The following is a 14,796-nucleotide window of genomic DNA, read 5'->3' as shown; positions in this document are numbered from 1 at the left end:
GTAAATTCCTGCCAGGAACTTTTTTTTTTCAACTTCCTTTTTTTTGTTTTCCTCCCTCTTTTTTTTCAAATCTACTTAGCATTTCTTACTCATGCATCATCGGTGCTAATAACATTCGTTACGCTAGCTGTTTACGTCAACATGGAAACCCTCGACAATGGTAGCAGCATGAACAATACCATTCTGCCGACAGTTGTGGCTTCCAACGGAAGCAATACGTCAGCAGCAAGCACAAGTTACAATTCTACAATAACGACAATGATGATGGCGATGATGATGATGGGTAACAAAAGTGAGCAAAAGATGGCAGCGGTTGAGTTCACAGCAAGTCGATTGTTCTCCGCCCTAGCCCTGTTCAACCAACTCACCGTACCATTGCTGATTTTTCCCATTACGGTGCCAATAATCATTTCCGCCATTGTCAGCACACGACGATTGGAGCGGTTCCTTCGTGAACGGGAAGTGAAAAAGCAGTTTGAAGGAATTCGCCACATGGCTCGTATACTCAGCAAAAGTGACGCATCTTTGGATATGTATGAAGAAAATGAAATGCGGACAACTCCGATTTTACTACCCCCTCCTCCAGTATACACCCCTTCACAATCATCACCAAGAGAATCGTTGTCGTCCTTATCCACCAGTGTCACGTTCGATTCTGGGGCAATTCAACTTCCACCAAACAATCAGCCATCATCGACAGGTTCAAGCCCACAACCATTATCTCAACCATCACCCACTCTTGTTTCGGGACTTGCCTTGCCCACGACAACGACGGAGAACTTGATTAAGCACGACAATGTCAGGAACAATGCCTGTGACGTAAAGCAACAACTTGAAAAGGAGGACCATTCAACAACAAAAACAACAAGAAGACAAGAAGATTCCACAGAAGGTGAGCTTCTACCGGTGGTCCGCCGGATGGTTACCCAAGACAAACTGAACGGAACAAACGATTGTCAACAAACATCATCGCCAACAAAAAAACACAAGGACTTGACTCGGAGTTCCCGAATTGAACGGTCGTCCAGATCGAAACACCCGAAACTGTCATCGACCAGTTCGTTGCAATTTCAGGCTGCTGATAACTTGGCTGTGTTCGTAAAGAATGGACTTTTTTCATGGGACAATTGCAATACGTTGCTACGGATCGATAGTTTGGAAATTCCTAAAGGTAAGGAAAAGATAGAGCTTTTTTATATAGACCCATAAGACTCTGTATAACTGTATAACTTGATTTAATGGAATAATGCTTTTTTTTTGTTCGATGATTTCTTTTACTTCTATTTTTTGTGTTTTTATAGGTCGTCTGACGTTGGTTGTTGGAAAAAGTGGGAGTGGAAAGTCTTCCCTGTTGGGTGCTCTACTAATGGAAATGCAACAAATATCCGGTGAAATTGTCTGGAATAAGTGAGTACTGCCTTCTGCGAAATATAAAATGAGAAATTGTTTTCTTTTTTCGTATTTTTTTCGGTTTAATATTTGAAGAACTATGGAGAGAATATTTTTTTTTATGTGTGTGAGTTTTGAAAGGATTGAAACAGTTATGCATTCGGTATAAATGATTTTATTGTAGACTTCAAGTATTCACGTTATATTTGTATGAATTGACTTCATAGATCAACTTTCTTATCAGAAAAAAATGCGCTTCAGACGGGAATTGAAGGGGAGGGAAGTCTATTTATTCCGGTTTAAGCTTCTTTTTCGAAAAAAAAAAATTCAAAAAATTCAAGTCCACCACAAACTCTCATAAGCAAAGGTTACTAGCTCTGTGTAAACTGTTTCAACTTTAATAATGAATAATAAATTCAAATCAAGTAGGGTTAAAGTTTCAACTCCAACAGTATAAAATTTCACAAAAAAAAAAACTATATCGAAAAAGTACGTATACGCCGTAGAGAACGTAATTTGTTATAATAATTCTAAGTCCAAAAATGCAGTTCATTTCATCGGTTTGGGTTAATTTTAAAGATCTACATTTATAGTGAAATATAAATCTTAGTAAACAAAAAGAACAACTTGGTTTCACGTGCGTGCTCTCATTTTGAATTTGTTGAGAATGTTACAGACTTGTGTGAAAAAAACTCATAGAAAAATAATTAGAAAATTATTTTATACGAAATTGTATAAGATATTAAAAAAAAATGTTCAAATTTATTTTTAAATTTATTAAAATGGTTTTAAACTTTCAATTTCAATTTATTTCATATTGGTGGACAAAAATAAGACTGAGTCTTTTATAGTACCTTAAGACAGGACTTGCAAGTCAAAGTTAAGTTATTTAGATAAGTAACAATAATAGTATATACAATGTTTTAACAAAACAAAAACAAAGTTAGATAATATTTACAAAATAATTTTAATTTTATGTAAGAAAAAGATTTAAGATTTTTTAAAAAATTATTATATACATACAAACTGTCTAACATTTATCAACAAAAAAAAATTTGCGTGCCATTCCTAAGAAACCATCAATCGGCCTTTTAAATCAAAATTTCCAAAGAAAAATACCTAAGATTTTTTTTTATTTGAAAATTGATCTTAACTTTAATATCAACGTACGTAAAACAATTCTATATACTAATTTTCCTTGAAATCGGTTTAGTCATTTACAGAAAAGTCTGATATCAAGAAAACGATTCTATGACAGGTAAAATTTACAAAAGTTCAAATCTTTTTTTATTTCAAAATTACCAAATTGAATACAACAATACCCACAAATTGATACCAAAACCGTTCGAGCTGTTTTTGAGAAAAAATAAGTGTTTATTGGTAGGTACCATTACTTCTGCATACAAAAATCAACTGTCTCTCTAGAAAATCAACAGAAAAAGGTGTTCAGCAGAAAAATTCACAAAATGTCAGAAGTTACCTGATTACCTTAACTGATTCAAACACTTTTGACAACTTTTCAAATCATGGATGTGTGATTTTTTTTAGTGTTTTTGATATTTTTTTATTAAAGAGTTTATAATATATGACTGATTTAAAATATTGCGAGACGACGAGACGAGAGCGAGACGAGATTTTTTCTTGGTCATTTAAATCGTAAGCCATTAGGTAATTGCCTATTTTTGACGGGTAATAGAAGAGTGTGTGTAAAAAGAAGGAAATTATTTTGCCAAACATCGAAAACTAGGTATCAATTTTACTCTCGCAACGTTCTCGTCTCGCAATATTGCGAATCAGGCAATATCCATATTTTGATAGATTTCTGATTAGAAATATCAAACGGAAGCACTATTATGTCATTAAAACTGTAAAATAACTTAATTTTTTCAAATTGCTATTTTTTTTTTACATTTTCCTTATCTTATTCCGGGACATCCTGTATAACAGTTTTTTAAATTTAAAAAAAGAGTGTGTGTACACATGTACACGCGACTGAAGTTATACTTCTCATTCAGTTTTATGTAAATGAATTTCATTTGATATTTTTAATTTCTATTATTAAGTAATTAATCCCCACTTATTTTTTTTACATTTTTATCAAGTGAACAATAAATTAATTCTTTCATCCTCCTTGCGTCCATGTAGTTTTCAATTTATTCTGTGAAATTTACACATGTTGTGCGGTTCAGAACGTACGGTATACGCTTAACGACTTTTTTCAAAATTCCGAGAAAATCGGTTTTGAAAGTTGGGGTACATTTTTTTTTCGAAAAATCCCCGAATCTTTAAACGCTCCTGAAAGCTAAATCGCTTTAGAGCAATTTTTGGGAGTGATGCCAAATGATAGCTTGTGTCATGGGCCTACGCTTTGCACATTATCAGATTTTTAAAAAATCGCCTTCCATGTTAAACCACCACATCATGCCTTTTTTTTCAGAATCGCGCCTATTTTTTTTACTTTTAAGTTCTCCCGGTTTGAGAACGCGTGGACCTACAGGAATGGGATATGGGAGTTGTACCCAAATGTAGGTTAGAGTCCCCGCTATCTTTTGGCATCAAAAATTTTATTCATTTTCTTCAAAATTCCACGATATAGGCGTTGGAAGTTGGGGGCGCGAAAAAACTTCTGGAAGCTGAACGCTTTGATCTAGAGACAGTGGAGTGGTGCCATATGAAAGCTTATATTCTCAGCTACCCGATTGTGGTATAATCCGGTTTTTCGATTTTTTTCAAAATTCCGAGAAAATCGCGTTTGAAAGTTGGGGTAAAATCTTTTTTCGAAAAATCCCCGAATCTTTGAACGCTCCTGGAAGCTAAACCGCTTGAGAGCAATTTTTGGGAGTGATGCCAAATGATAGCTTGTGTCATGGGCCTACGCTTTGCACATTGTCAGATTTTTAAAAAATCGCCTTCCATGTTAAACCGCCACATCATGCCTATTTTTTCAGAATCGTGCCTATTTTTTTTTTACTTTTAAGTTCTCCCGGTTTGAGAACGCGTAGACCTACAGGAATGAGAGTTGTACCCAAATGTAGGTTAGAGTCCCCGCTACCTTTTGGCATCAAAAAATTTTTTTTCATTTTTTTCAAAATTCCGAGATATAGGCGTTGGAAGTTGGGGCGCTCACTTTCAGCTCAGCTCACTTTCAGCTCAGCTCAAATGAGCTAAGCTATGGTACCTAGCTCAAATTTGAGCTGAGCTGTGAGCTGAGCTGAAATGTGAGCTTTTTGCAACCCTGGCAACTTGCCACATGGAAATTACCACATGCAACTTGCCACCTGCAACTTGCCACATGTAACTTGCCACACGCAACTTGCCACACGCAACTTGCCACATGCAACTTGCTACACGCAACTTGCCACATACAACTTGCCACATACGACTTGCCACATGCAACTTGCCACATGAAACATGTAACTTGCAACGTGTTGTGTGTTTTATGTTTGCCGTACTGCGGCGTACTACATTTTTAAATACTAAAGTACTGCCTACTCTAAAGGTGAAACGACAGCCCTGCTACCCAGGGTGATCGCGTCATAATCCCTTTGACATTCTTGTCAAAAAGTAAATTTTCATACCCACCCTCCCATAAGAAGTATAACTTCAAAAATTCAATTGCGTACTTCGTTCAGAGCGTTAAACCATTCAAGAAGTTTTTTTATGTAATTTTTGGAACAAATTTTGTGTTATTATTTTTACAATTTTTATAAGACTTTTATTGAATTAGTAATTTTCCAAAAATCCAAATTTTTAGTTTCTAAAAGGCACTCGAATGTTTTTTTTTTTATAATTTGCGCGCACTAAAGGGGTTTTGGGTAACCTTAATATGTATATAAACACCAGTACGAGCTTTAGGACAAGTGGAAAGGATTTAAAAGGAGATGCCGATGCACATTGGTTTTAAAGTTCTGAACATTAAAATGGGAGGGAAAAACTGAGGCGGGTAATGCATTCCACATTCTCGTTAAAGAAGGAATCTCTATACTTGATGGTACGTCCGAAATTGGGCTCTAGTGTAAACTGATGGGCATTCCTTGAAGTACGAGTATCACGGTTGAATTGTTTAAGGCGAGGAATGCAACTAGCTATTTCGTTTAAACATTTTTTTAAAAAATACCTACGAAATAAGGACAGGCATGATACATTCCGGCGGTGCTCGAGACATGGGATTGTATCTGTAATGGACCTATCACCTATCATTTTAAAAGCTCTATTTTGGATTCGGTCCAAATAACTCAAGTAGGTCTTTGGAGCACCTGCCCAGATATGGGAATTGTACTCGAGCCTTGAACGAATGTATGCTTTATAAATTGTAGCTAGATCAGAAGGGGTGAAAAGTTTCTTACATCTTCGGAGGAAACCTAAGCATTTCGCAGAGTTTTTGGCGACATCGAATATGTGCTCATTCCACAGGAGGTGGTTTGTAATGGACATTCCTAGAATCGAAAGCTGTTCAGTTTCCTCGATGCAAGTACCACTCATGGATAGTGGCAAAGGGGGAGGGTTTCGTTTTTGCGATAGTAAGCAGCATTGTTTTTTAGAAGCATTAAATCCTACGCGGTTTCTTATTCCCCATTGGACAGTGCATTCGAGATCAGAATTAAATCAGCTTATCATATTTTGCCGTTAAAGATCAACATCCGAAGGACATGGGTGTGAATCCTCAAACCAATATGAAAAGCTGTATACCAAAATTCAGCCCAGTAGGAATTTTTCCGCAGATTGGGCTTAAAAATTACTAAAATGACTGGGCTATAAGAATTATGATATTAAAAGTCAGAGTTGCCCTACCTTCAATTATAATTGATAATTATCAATTTTCTTAAACACATTTCTGTGAATAGAAAAAATAAATAATATTTTGTTCTTAAAAAATCACGTAAAATTCGTATGTCGTAAGTCCTTTTTTGTTTGTTACAAATGCATAAATTGACCTAATACAAAATATTTTTTTTGTTTCAAATGCCAATTCACTTTATGTATATTTTCTAAGGCCTTCTGAGGCCATTTTTTAAATTGCCTTCTGATCCAGAAGTTTTTTTATATTGACCTCCAAACAAACAGTCTAAGAATAAAAGAACATTTTCAAGGACACAAAAAACCATTTATCAAACACACAAAAAACCACCCATTTTGTCGATTAAAAAACCAAAACACATCTCCAGTAATCTATATCTGACTATTTCAAGGTCATCTCACATTTGAAACAAAAACTAAACCATCCAAAAAAGCTAAACAAAAAAAAAAAAAGAAAAAAATTCAACTGGCGTAGCATAAATTTGTCTCATATCTATTCCCAGACATCTCAGAGAGAGAGTTTAATATCAATAGAAAATAGATACAAATAACATTTTTTTTCTTCTTTGGCAACTTCTCACACCAATATTGTTATTTATATTTTTTGTTTTCTTTAAAAAAAAAAATAAATTTTACACTTTGCAGATTCGCAACAATTGCATATGTCCCCCAAGTGCCATGGCTTCAACATGCTAGTATACGTGAGAATATCCTTTTTGGCGAGTCATTTCGTCCGAAACGCTACAACATGGTCCTGGAATCGTGTGCCCTCAAGCCAGATATAGAACTGATGCCCAAAGGCGATATGACAATAATCGGAGAACGTGGAATAAATTTGTCTGGTGGACAGAGGCAGCGCATTGCTATAGCAAGATCTTTGTATTCCTCAGCGAATGTTGTCATCATGGTGAGATGTTATTTTAGAAAAATTTGTTTTTTTTTTTTCTATTTTTATTTTTTTTCGTTTCGTTCATATTCCCACGGGGAGAGATTTAAAGAAGTCAAAGAGGGAAGAGTCTCTTGCGTTGAGTAAAAATAAACTTTAAAAATGGAAGTGGAAGTAAATTGCAAAAATGTTACTTGTATATAAAACCAAATTGGTTTTTGAGTTCTTTGTGAACTTTGTGTAGGTTCCCAATGGACGTTAAGTTAGTTTGGGAACCAGACGAGGTCAAAAGTTTGAAAATAATTCTTCAGACTGAAATTTTAATTCAATTTTTACACCAAATTTTGTCATTTTTTTAGTACTCTAACAGGACATTATATTGACTGCCAATAAATGACCAAGTGATCATTGGAACTTTTCACGTAGTCAAAAAGTACCCCGATAGCAATTTACATGTACACATTTAGCCTCTGTTACAATATATGTATTTCCTTTGTCCCTCCCGTAAACGAGTGTCCCAGTCTCCTTAAACTGATACAGAGACTAAAAAGAAAAACTTTCCTTACGGTCAGACAATTTTCTCTGCTTTTTTTTTTTTGTTTGCCTTCAAGTCTTCCATTCAACGATAATTAACTTAGCCTGTCACACGACGACGACAACAAAACCATTTTTGCCCAGAGAAAAAACTTTACTTTGAATTGTCCCTTATGCAATTGAATTACATTCAACGTATAACCAAACTGTATGTAATATCTCCTCGCACTGAATAGGTCCATTTTAACTCCTATTCTATTTATTTGTGGCATTTTTTTTTTAACAATCCTCTTATGAACGTTTTATTACATGAATGCTCGTTCTTTCTTCTCTTCAGGACGATTCACTTTCATCGCTGGACAATGAAGTTTCCGGGCACGTTTTTGAAAGAAGCATTAGAAAAATGTTATTAAATGCCAATCGGACTGTTATTCTGGTAACTCAACGTTTGCAATTGATACACACTGCAGACTATGTAAGTAAAAATCGAAAAAAAAAAATGTGATTATGGAAATGATGATAATACTACTTCGATAACAAACTATGGAAAAAGTACCTCCAGGGTGTGATTAGACATTTTTTTTTTGTATGAATAAATGATTTCTTTATGTAGATTGTCGTTATGAAGAATGGTTGTATGCAAGCAGCTGGTAGCTACAAGGATATCGAAGCAAATCATCCGAAAATTGTAGATAGATGGAAGACGATTATTACAATGAGTGAAAAAGACAAATTATGGTATGTAAAATGTAGAATTGGCATTTGAATTTATTTTCCTTTAGTTTCCTTCACTTTGTACTAAAAAATACTGACAATTTTTTTTTATCAAATCCTTTCTTTTAATTTGAAACTTTTCATTGCACAAAAATGTATTTTTTTTTTTATTTTTGAACAAAAAAATAATTTTTGAAAATGGCAAGTTCTCAAAAAATTGGTTCTTTGGGTTTTATAATTTCTATAATTTCCCCTACATCGTGGAAGAAAAAATAGTGCATGCTTCAATGAATCAAATAGGACTATAATATCAGTCCTGATTTGATTTCGACAGATTTACTGAATTCTTTCCATAACAAAAACAACATTAAAAAAAAAGATTACGTATACACCCCAGTGAACTCGTCTTCTTTGACCTACATTATTTAGAATGTGACAACAATGATCGCCCTCTGTGATGATATTTCTGGTGATCCTCAATAACTTCCTAATTCGTCGCTATTAGACCAGGGTCGATAATTTTTAAACCAAAAAAAAAAAATCATAGTAGAATGAAACCCATTGGAAAAGGAGGTGAATATGATGAAAATTAAAGGAAAAATAAATTACGGGCGAGCCGAGTTCGGGAAGTGGGTGGGTTGAGTTTTTAATGGTAAAAAATGGTATATCTCGATTTCCGGGAAAACTACAAGTCCTATAGAAAAAAGTTGTATGACAAAGTTGTAGGTAATAAAAAGATCTACAACTTTTGTATCAACAATTTTTTCACATAACCTCAAAATTTATGTGAAAAATTCAAAAAACCGAGTTTTTGGTTTTTTATTTTTATCTTTTTCAAAAACAAAAATTTTTCTACGAAATTTGGTGAAAACTTACCTTATTATGTCCCAAATACACTGTTGTTTATTTGATTTAAAATATCAATTTGTTCACCTTATTTTGACTTAATGCCAAAAAAAACACCCTAATTTTCAATCGAAAATTCACGTGTCAAAATATCAGCTTTTTTCAAAAAGTCGGTGGGCATTTCGTTCGTCAAAATGTCTATTTTCTGATGGTGTAAAAAAAACTTACATTAGTATACTATAGAACATGTTCTCGTAAAATGCAAAAAATGAAAAAAGCTTGAATTCGTAAATTTTTTATCACTGTTTACAATTTTGGCCTATTTATTCAAATTTACACTTTAATTACTCAAAAAACGTAAGATTTCATGTAACCTTGATAAATCTTACGTTTTTTGAGTAATTAAAGTGTAAATTTGAATAAATATGCCAAAATTGTAAACAATGATAAAAAAAATTTTTCACTTCCCGAACTTGGTTCGCCCGTAATTTATTTTTCCTTTTTATTTTTATCATATTCACCTCCTTTTGCAATGGGTTTCATCCTACTATGATTTTTTTGTACTTTTTAATGTTTTTGAAGGCATCGGCACTGGTCTATATCCCGAAGAAGAATATCCAAAAAGGATATCTTCAGTACCGAACTATAAAACGATAACAACAAAAATAAACTTGCAATAGTTAAATTCAAGATTGAAAATTTATTTTAGTCATTTAATCTCTTCTGTGGAGTTTTTTTTTAAACTAATAAAGGAGTTGCCTCGATTAATATTTTCAACCTAACGGATTTTCTTTAAGAAAGTAAATACAGTTTTAAAAAATTTTCCCATGACAATGTATGAAAAACGCACTTTTTCGACATAGTATTCAACTGACTCCATTAACACTGTGCAACAAGGGTTTTGTTTTATTAAGTTTGATGGGGTGCCTAGCTCGAATCTGAAGTCAAAAATGCTCTATTAGCTCGCGTTTTGGAGATATTCCTGTTAAAAAATCTCAATAAGCTAACAGTGTTTTTTTTTTTCAGGAACAAAGCAATACTTTTCTAAATGTTTTGAGTGTGTTGAACTCGAAACCGAAATCAAATTTTTTGTATGATCTCGCGTTTTCTAGATATTTCTGTTATAAAATCTCGATAATCGATTTTGTTCTATGAACTTTTAAGATTTTTTTTTCTTTAACTGTGGATTTATGTCAAAAAAATATTTTTCTAAATATTTCGAGTGTTTTGAACTCGAATCCACTCGCGTTTTGGAGAAATTCCCGTTAAAAAATCTCGATAATCGATTTTTTGCATACAAATTACGAAACGAAAGCAAATTTTGTAGATAAAAGGCACTTGTTTGAGAACTCCGTGCAGAAGAAAATAAAAATCAAGTTATTAAAAACGATCCAAGCGGTGGGACCTTTTCAGATTGAGGTATTTACAAATTCGACTATATATGGCAAGGAAACTCTCGATATGTAAAAGTGCTTGTAAGTAATTTTTAAGTACTACAATCATAGTCTTTTAGTTGGATAGATTTTTTTTTTTATTGTGAACAATATTTTAAAAATACCAATCCATTTTGAAGAAATATTTAAAAATATCTAAAAACTTAATTACAAAAAAATTGTGTCCAAAAAAATTATTACCAAAAAATTTTTTTTACCAACATTTTGTGATTGAAATATTTTTTGTATACCTTAGATAAAATTCAAAATCAGAAAAAGGTTTCATTATACAATTAAAAATAATATTTCTAGTTTAAAAAAAGTTTTTTTTTCTTATCGAAATCGTAGGACCCGTTTTTGGGAAAATTAAACTTTTTCAAAATTTTAAAATTTTTCAAAATTGTTTTTTGGTCAAAAAAAATTTATTACAGAAACTCCCCTGGAGGTCTCAAAAAAACGCTTCATCCCAATTTTGAAGTAAATGAACCGATTTTTTAAAGCTGTCGGGACTACAGACTGGATGAGAGACGGACTTTCTAGACCCTATTTTTTCGCATATTAAACATCGTGAATAAAAGATTGATTGTTTTTTTGACCTATTTCATTTTGATGGCATCGGTCTTATTGTTATACCTGTTTTCCAATTGTTTCCCCTTTTTGGTTTAGTAAACCAAAAAAACATACTTTTGCGAATTTAGAACATAAACAACTAATATATATATTTTTTTCTAGAAGAACACTTGACACTATTTTTCCAGTGATAATTAAGCTAGTTCCTGAAAAAAGGAAAAAAAAATGCCTATGAGTTTTAAATTAGAAATTATGAAACTAAAATATTTTAAAATTAGAACTTTTTTTTTAAATTTCAGTCGAGGAAGAACAGCAAGTGAACGATGGAAGCTATTCAAGAACATAACAAAACTTGGTCTTCAACGTCTGCATACTTCAGTTGAGAATGAACAACATTTTCCTGTGAGTTTTAGTTCCATTTTTCTCAACCAAAAAAAAGAAATTTAATCAACTTCACTTATTCTCATTCACAAAAACACATACATTCTCTCTCTCTTTATCTTTTATCTTTTCACACACAGTCTTTGCCATCGGCCTTTTATTGCAAACCAAAAAAACGTTCAAGCTTCTATGGATCAAGGCATCTAATCTACGATATGCCTATTCCAATCGATGAATGCCAAAACGACGATGTTATCATACGACGTCGTCATCCAGTTGGATTTGGACCGAATTCAACTGCATCAGGACAAAGACGACGTGCAGCACATTCCTTTGAATTAAAACGCTACAGTTCTTTGCATAAAAAAGAAATTCTTCGTGTACACTCTTTGCAGCCAGAATTGAGAGAATTGGAACAAATTCCTCCATCACCGTTATCATCGTCGTTTTCATCGTCGCAATCGCAATCGCCAGTAATGAGAAATATCTCTTTTGCCTTTCCGCAACAGAAGCATCAGAAACAACAGCAAAGCTTCGATGAATCTATGACACGCCTTCAAGGTGATGATTTGGACTTGAAGTCATCGAAAATAGGATTCCAGCAATTTTTGCATCGAATGTCATCTCGCAAATCGAATCAACCAAAAACACCAACGGCTAAGAACCATCATCACCAACATCATCATCCACATCATCGTCCTGTCAGCGCAACCAATTCTATTGTGTGAGTGATAGCTATGAACCTTTTATAATTTGATATTGAAATTGTCATGTGATAGTCGGGATTTTCAGTAGCATAAGTGAGGAACCTATTCCATCGACGGATGGATCGACCCAGACGAGTTGGGTGGAAGATGAGTCGGATGTTATTAAAGGTAAGTTTTTTTCTTCTTCACTCAGAAGAATATAGAAAAGAAGAACAAATTTAAAGCTTAATTTTGTTTGAATTTAAAAAGTTATAAAAAATGACATAGCTTTAAGAAGCTGGATTGTAAGATTTCAAGCAAACTGACCAAGTCGTTTAAATTAAACGAATTCATACCACTTAGTGAAACAACATTAATACAGAATTTCATAAATGTAACACATATTGTACAGGATGCTTTGATACTATACTCTGTCCGATAAAAATTGGCAGTACAGGCCTTACGGGAGAGCTTTTTCAAAATCAATGGGACCTAACGATTGCTAAAAAGCAATTCACGGAAAATATGCCCCTGAAACACACAAGAATTCCACAGACGCGCCATGGCATTGTTGTTGTTATTTCTTTATAAAGGAAGTACATCCTCCTATGACCGATCTACCACACGATCTGTGAAAGAATAAAACTCAGTCATAAAATCTATTTATTAAAAGTATTCACAATACATAAGAGTTACCATTGGTAAACTTCCTTCATAAAATACTCCCTTTTCTATTATTTTTCTGAAAGAGCTTTCAGGATTAATGCTTTTTTCAAGCTTTTAGAACGAAAAAAAGCATAATGTGTTGTCGTGGTGTTGGTGGCTGTTTGATTTTTAATATGTGTAGTGTATGTACAGGGCCGTCTTTAACTATCTTGGGGCCCTTGGGCACACAAGAATTTGGGGCCCTTTTGGAAAGTAAAATAAGTACAATGGTTGGCTAAAAAGCAATGGTTGGTTAAAAAGGGCTGCCAATATATCGTTCCATATAAAGTTCCTAGTGTCTTTATTATTGGTAGGGGGTGCCAATAATACGCGCATTGAGACATCAAACGTTGCCACTGCCAATAATTGTACATTTTATACTGCCAATAATTTCCCTGTACCGGTTATAAGTTTCTGTTTGAAGAATTGGAAAAAAGAGCTCAAACGGATTAATAGATTCGCTAAAAACTCGATACAGACGATTTGTAAGTGATTTCCAAGAGCCGTTATTTTCTTTTCTTTTCTTTTCTTTTCTTTTCTTTTCTTTTCTTTTCTTTTCTTTTCTTTTCTTTTCTTTTCTTTTCTTTTCTTTTCTTTTATTTTCTTTTCTTTTCTTTTATTTTCTTTTCTTTTCTTTTCTTTTCTTTTCTTTTCTTTTCTTTTCTTTTCTTTTCTTTTATTTTATTTTATTTTCTTTTATTTTAATTTAATTTAATTTAATTTATTTTATTTTATTTTATTTTATTTTGTTTTGTTTTGTCTTGTTTTATTTTATTTTATTTTATTTTATTTTATTTTATTTTATTTTATTTTATTTTATTTTATTTTATTTTATTTTATTTTATTTTATTTTATTTTATTTTATTTTATTTTATTTTATTTTATTTTATTTTATTTTATTTTATTTTATTTTATTTTATTTTATTTTATTTTATTTTATTTTATTTTATTTTATTTTAATGTCTCCTTTTTAACGGATATCTCCAATATAAAGTTTTCGAGATATTGCAATTTTCTCAAAAACGGATAAGGATTTTGCTTTGAAAAAAAAAACATGTAATGCTGCAAATAAGGACGCACTTTTGAAATAAGAAAAATATTTTTTTCAACCGTTATTAACGGTACCTACTTGCCATAGAACCGATTTCTTAATGTAAACGACACAACCGATTTTAATGAATATTTTGACATAAAAAGGTTTATACAAATATTAAAATTAAGAAAACTTAAAAAAAAAATTATCAAAACATTAATGTACCGTCGATGAGCCGGCAATAGTTTTTTCTTAAACGTTTTCTAACGGAAAAAGTATTGATGTTTTTTTGCCAACGAATTGATTCTTTTTTCGTCTTTTAATACGAATCTACACATATTTTTACACTGATTTTAACACGCACTACAAATTTGACAGTTTCGCGAACTTCCAACGAAATTATTATTTAAGGAAAAAGATAATTAAAGAGAATTAGTTGTTTTAATCAATAATAAATAATCTTACCTACAGTGGAAAAAAAAGTTATTTTTCTTGTTTTTTGAAAATATTATTGTCTTATTTTTTGGAAAATTTAATTTGGATTTGGTCGTTTGGATTTAAATGTCCGCATACAACGCCACATAATTTGTTTTCATTTTGAAAACATATTGTATTTTCCGTATAGGTGTAGAAAAAACTTTATTTGGTTGCCATATAAAAACTAAAATTTTTTGGTAGATGGTCTGCCCGACAAAAATGTTTTGAAAATAATGTGTGAGGATGGTCTGCCCGACAAAAATGTTTTGAGAATAAATGTGTGAGGGAAATTTTCGTTCCTTCGGGGCCCCCCTGAGAATGGGGCCCTGGGCACGGGCCCCGTGT

General features: G+C 32.6%; 1 protein-coding gene across 1 annotated transcript in view; it reads left to right on the top strand.

The window, feature by feature from the left end:
- LOC129918036 (ATP-binding cassette sub-family C member Sur) overlaps positions 1–14,796 on the top strand; it is a 61,961-nt gene that overhangs the window by 31,194 nt on the left and 15,971 nt on the right. The window contains exons 10-17 of the mRNA XM_055998345.1: positions 80–1,171; positions 1,302–1,407; positions 6,832–7,093; positions 7,944–8,081; positions 8,220–8,344; positions 11,469–11,571; positions 11,691–12,274; positions 12,316–12,425. Of these exons, the coding sequence (XP_055854320.1) occupies positions 80–1,171; positions 1,302–1,407; positions 6,832–7,093; positions 7,944–8,081; positions 8,220–8,344; positions 11,469–11,571; positions 11,691–12,274; positions 12,316–12,425 (2,520 nt within the window). The remainder of the gene's footprint in view (positions 1–79; positions 1,172–1,301; positions 1,408–6,831; positions 7,094–7,943; positions 8,082–8,219; positions 8,345–11,468; positions 11,572–11,690; positions 12,275–12,315; positions 12,426–14,796) is intronic.

This window comes from Episyrphus balteatus, chromosome 4, assembly GCF_945859705.1.
Source record: "Episyrphus balteatus chromosome 4, idEpiBalt1.1, whole genome shotgun sequence".
NCBI classification, from domain to species: Eukaryota; Metazoa; Arthropoda; class Insecta; order Diptera; family Syrphidae; genus Episyrphus; species Episyrphus balteatus.
Note: the sequence above shows the minus strand (reverse complement) of the source record. Positions and strands in the feature narration are given on the sequence as shown.